This window comes from Mercenaria mercenaria, chromosome 1 (genome assembly GCF_021730395.1).
Source record: "Mercenaria mercenaria strain notata chromosome 1, MADL_Memer_1, whole genome shotgun sequence".
NCBI lineage: Eukaryota > Metazoa > Mollusca > Bivalvia > Venerida > Veneridae > Mercenaria > Mercenaria mercenaria.
Genome location: NC_069361.1, coordinates 864,766 through 870,765, shown reverse-complemented (window position 1 = coordinate 870,765; position 6,000 = coordinate 864,766). Strand labels below are relative to the sequence as shown.

Sequence of the window (6,000 nt, the reverse complement as noted above, 5' to 3'; positions counted from 1 at the left end):
TAGAATGTCATTAAATCCGTTATTGCATCTTATTTAATGTATTAAACTTTGTATTGAAGTTAAATGTATAATGTCACTTTTTATACTTTAATAAAATTTATGTAGGTTTTTAACATGCATATAGTTAAAACGTCAATCGTCGGCCAAATATCGAATTTGGCAGAACCTTTGATTAAGGCAGAAGCCTCTTGATTGACTTTGAACAAGTGTTATGTTGTGTTTCCTCCCTTTAAAACAGAAAAAACTTTGAAAAGTTCTGTATAAAAATGTATCAATTTTTAAACAAATGTCAAGGTCACAATTCGGTAATAACTTCTCGGAACTAATTTCAATTATCAATTTATTTGACCAGTAAGGACGCCAGAGATTGTTATTCTTTTCTTTGTTAGCACCACAAATTTGCTGACCAAAGCCTGTATTCTAGTTCTAATTTAATACTTGAAAAAAACAAAGTCGAAAATATCAGCAAAGTTATTCTTCTTTTTTATTACCATAAGTAAAATGATGCTTTTCTTATCGCATGTCTTATTTTGAGAATTTCTGCAATAAATTCAGCATTTAAATTTCAAACGTTATAGCCTGAATAACATTCGTCTGTTGATCTCAAGGTACTAACTTTCAATGGTTTTACTTTTCAGAATTTTTCTTTCGATTAAAAAAATCAAAGGAGAATTTCTGACTAATAATCAACTTAACTAGTCATTCCATTTTGATGCTTGTTTGAAGATTCAAATTGTATATAGCCTGATGAAGAAGTAGGCGAGTCATTCATTTCCATTTCTAATAGCGTCTTCTTGATATTGTATTAAAATGATCAATAGTCTGAAATAGTCATACCTTTTAAGCGTGTATCATTGTCGTTTACTTGTCACCTTTCGACCCGCTTCAAATTTTGTATGTAGCTTTTTCTGCTAAAAACGTGGATGAATATGCAGCAGGGAAAGTCACGTTCTAAAAACGCAGCCTCCCCGAAACCCAAACCCAGCACGCGGACGCGCACATGACCAACACAAACACACACACACACACACACACGCGCGCACACACACGCACAAGGACAAAACAAACAAAGGCCCACTTCCTTTATTCGTTCGTGTGTCCTCATGTGTTTGCTATGTACGTGTGTGTGTGTGTGTGTGTGTGTGTGTGCGTGCGTGCGTGCGTGTGTGTGTGTATGGTTCACGTCTGCGTGCTGTGGGTTTCGTTTTGTGTAGGCTTTGTTTTTGGAACATGACATTCCCTGTTTGATATATCTCCTTATATTGTATGGTGCACTTAACCTCACTCTTACTCTCTTCTTCATGAGAATCTTGTTAATCACGTGTTACGACTAGATGCCTTTCTCATCTATTGTTCTTTATACACATTCAGATTGCCTTCCAGGTTTCTTTTATTTTCAATTTGCATCTATTCATTTGCTTCAATGTTTCTTTCAGACAATAACACAACGTTGGATTGTTAGATTGTGTCAGACTCTCCTTTCATTCACTATTAGTGTAGGTGTCCACCATAATTTTGGCCGTCGGTCTTACCTGGGCTATGCTCTACTGTGTTGTGTTTTTAAAGCTTCTTTGCTCCGTTAGCGTGTTTGTGGGAGCGATTTCCAACTGTGTTGTTTTCCTCTGCTTATCTGGTTAGTCTGTGTCTGTATCTGTTTTTGAGGCATGGCTTTCCCTGTTGAATAATCAGCCATGCTTTTTCGACTTTCCCCAAACACTCCACCCTTTTCTCTACCCATTTTTTGTATATTGCATATAGTTTAAATGTACTTGTAGTTTGATTTTTAAAGCAACCCGTCTGCTATATTTTCCGTTACAGTTTCTTTTTGTTGCGGGCCCACTTTGCGATGAATGGCTCTATGGCTGTTTTTGGAGTGCTCTGGAATCCACCCTAAACGAGGATAACCCCATTTTATTTAAGAAGAATATCGAAGTATAGTATTTGAAAAACGAAAAAAAATTATTATTATGCTAAATCTACAGTTAGACCGAAAGGGTTTTCCCATTCACTACCCCTACTTTTTATCTTTTTAAATAACGTGTGTATAACAAATCATTTTTCGTATCACATATCATGGGCACCGGCACAAATATTAATAACAGACGTAAAATTTCCGCAATTTTACCAATGCTCCAAATATGGACTTAAGCCAATTTGAACTATTTGTTTTTACCGATGGTCTAAACAGGTTTTATTTTACCATTGACGATGCACGCTTCTTTCAGTACAGAGGCTATAACCTGCACTAAAATAGAGAAAAGTGGAAACTTCACATAAACCCAGACGTAGTCACTTGACTTACGCACAAGGTGGACAGTTTGGAATTCTTAACTTTTTTATCCTCGTTATTAATATTATATATGTTTTTGATCTGGTATTAAATTTTCATTTTTTTGACGTGTTTTATTTTTTGTACAATTCAAACCATTAACTGAATTATAATGCTTATTTGAACAAGAATATGTATTCTGTCATAATTCTGCTTTGTGCTGTATCGAGGACAAATGACTATTATAACCCGGAGTTAGGCTGTTAATACACCTTTATTTACATTTAAACTATCATTTAACTTAGTGTAAAGGAACTTTTCAAACACAATGAATGTTTATTATATTTCGGTGACAAAAGGATTCGACATCACTATATCATCATTCTGAAGTTATTCGCATGAGAAAATACTAAAACATGGAGTAAGGATGAATATTCAAAAGGGAAACCCACATTCCTTAAACGCAGTAACCCTATAACGTAAACAACAGCAGCGCAGACATCCACGTACAGAAGACAACCAGACACAAACACAACTAACATACGCACAAGTAAGAAAAAACCGCACTGGTGGGCACCATGAAAAGTCATGTGTATATGATAAAAAGAGCAGACCAACAATCGAGTTACCATTTACAAATGCAGTCACTTGCGATTTTATACTAAAACATCCGAAGTTAACAGTAATCAATTTCAAATATTTGTTCAGTGAGCCCACTTCAGCATGATTTTCGACAGGAGATTAAAGAAAAAAATACTCTGAAGTTACAGAAACAAATTAATACACACACAAATCAGACAAAATCTTGAGTATTACTTTTTGCAGTCATCTATTTTGATCGATTACGTTCCTCACATGTTCAAAAAGTAAAAAGTATGGTTTGTAAGAAATATGGTGCTAGGTGCTGCACATTTCATTACCTCTCATGAACAGACTCAATCAAACCGAGTGTGGCGGCTGTAAAATGTCTCCCCGTACTTGGATTCAGTGTTGTTATATTTTCTGGTTCTTTAGGACCATTCAACATATGTGTAATAGAGTTCCGCTTAAGTCGGTGCTAGGCGCGTGAGAGAACAGACTCAATCAAACCAAGTCTGCTATTGTTCTTCTTGGTTGCATTTTTTGCTTCCAAAGGATCATTTTACAGATTTTATTTACTAACAGGGTGCCAATAGTATATTAAAATTGTTTCCCACTACTTTGATGTCCTATTGAGATTCATTCAAGCGTGTCAACTCAATTTAATAAAGAAGGCATAACAATATTTATTACATGACTCCTTTACTAATGTATATAGAAATCATCAGTTCATAGTTTGTACAAGTAACATAGCTCAACGCTAAATTTTGCTTAGCTAAAGTCAAATCTCGAAGAAAACAATTACGAATAATAAAACACTTACTGAATTGCTTTCCGGTCAATAATCCTAACTATTTGCCCTCGTTCATTCAATAAGTTTATACTACAAAGACAAACTGACTTGTTATACTAGTTAAAGAAAGTAGTTAAAGAAATTTTTGATGTTTCGGCAGGAAAAGCTAACATGTGATAAAATGAATATTACATATGGGACTTTCTAGATTGAATTGATTAAACTCGTTGAAAAAATATAGATTAAATGCTCGGCAGCGCCTCGTATTTTATCATTTCATTGAACTCGTTTAATAAATTCAATATGAAAAAGACACTCATGTAATATCCTCTATTTACTTGAACTCGTCATGTACTAAAGCAATCATGTAATAATATCATTGCATCTAAGTTAATGCACTGGCGGAAACGGGTTAGCATCGATCAAGTAGCGCTGATGAGTTACAACGTTATACTTCTTAATGACTGTCGTATGTTGCGTTTTCATGTCAGCAATATGGTTTTAAGTGACACTGTTTTAACTGACTTCTGAAATGTTCGCTATATTGCATCACGAAAGATATAGCACGAAAGGTATACCACGAAAGGTACGGGAACACAGCACAGTGTCTTTACATACTGTATTTGAAGCGACTTCTGCATTCTACGTATTAACGGAAGAGCATGTGTTTGGTAAAAACACCAAGGTCAAGCAAGAAGTATGACGCGCTAGTCACGAGTTTCGCATTCACCTTGACCCAAACAAAATATTATAGTATGATACAAAAAAACCCTTTGTTGTACAAGATATTGATCTTGACCTCGGCCAACAGCACATAAATACACTTTTTCAATAAATATGTATAATGAAAAATATCATCACACTTGACATTGACTTTTGTATTAACATAAAGAACGACTCAAAAAACGACCGTAAATATGCGGAAAAATATTTGCTTTATGATTTACATCAACAAGTTAAGCAAACTAAATAATTCCATTTTTACAAATAAACATTTGTATATTTATATTGCAATCGGCATTCGCAAATATCTTATGAATAATGTTTACATATTGCGTCAACGATTTAATGCCATGTAACTAGTTTGAATATATAATAACTGAATAAGAGGAAATAAAAGATACGAAATTCTTTTTTTCCTACATTTCACAAGTTATGAAAAATATTTTAACCCTTATTTTAACCAACATGTCAAACAATCCTCTGTGATCTAATTCATCGAGTCCATTATATATATAAATCACTTGTGTCAATACTACGAGTTGAGTTTGAAAATCAATTGAATTGAAAGATAAACTCCTTTTAATGTATTCTATGCATAGAAGTCAATGGTATTAGAAACACAATGCAATCAAAAGAGACAGATGAAATCAATGTTTATGAAAATATCATTTAGAAGGCCAGAAAAGCATTATTTTTATCTGCTCGAATAGAATTCGAAAGTTCCTTTTAATAACAATACCAGTGAACTCGTTGTACAACACTGTTTTACATTCGGCAAGTGTATATAGGATTGCTTGCACAAAGAGACTCTACAGTGGCATTTGGTAAAACTCTTCTAAGACAAAATAGTGAATCAGTCAATGGGCAAACAATAAACAATAACTTGTAGAAGTTTCGTCGCCAACCTCAAACCACAGTTCTTCTCCAGCCTTGCAGCTCTAAAATTAGAAGCAACAACTAATTCATTTACAATTACAGACTTAAAACAAGAATGTCCGTTCTTCTTTCCCACACTTTCTAAACAAACTTTTCCCGAATATAGTAAAATGTATTACCTATGGAAAAGTAATCATGTTATGTAACACATGGAAAGTTTAGGTTCAAAATGAGGAAGAAATGATTGAAAATGAATTGAGTGATGGAGGCATTCAGATCAAAGTGCCCAAAATTAAAGACTTACTAAAGCTTTACATCAGCTGGGTACTAACTTCTTAAACATAACGATCTCAATATAGGGAAGGTCAATTTTGCAAAGATAAAAACAAATACCCTAAGAAAAGTAAATATAAATATATGTAAGATATGCAATCTATCCTAACATGACACTTTAAATGCATCAGTTGACTGTCATCTGTACTTATAGCAATATGGTCATGCTGTTCGTAAGGATATTATCTGTCCATCAGGAAGTCGTTCTCTTGGCTTCTAAATGCAGTCTAGAGGAACTATTTGAACAAACGTAAGGGTAGTTCACGAAAGAATGCTTCTGATCAATTTTAGTGAAGACGTATCAAGCGTTTAATGAAAAGTTCGTTTCAAGAAATATGTTGACGCCGGACGGACGGACTACTGATGTAGGAGCACTCACATTTACTAACAATTCATGGTTCATGATATCAAGCGAGAGCAACGGAAG

At 34.2% G+C, this 6,000-nt stretch overlaps 1 protein-coding gene across 1 annotated transcript in view; it reads right to left on the bottom strand.

Moving 5' to 3' along the window:
* Window positions 1-4,920: 4,920 nt before the first annotated feature.
* Window positions 4,921-6,000, bottom strand: part of LOC123545198 (cadherin-23-like) — a 47,006-nt gene continuing 45,926 nt past the window's right edge. Inside the window, exon 19 of the mRNA XM_045331541.2 lies at window positions 4,921-5,302. Coding sequence (XP_045187476.2) covers window positions 5,271-5,302 — 32 coding nt within the window. The 3' untranslated portion in view covers window positions 4,921-5,270. The remainder of the gene's footprint in view (window positions 5,303-6,000) is intronic.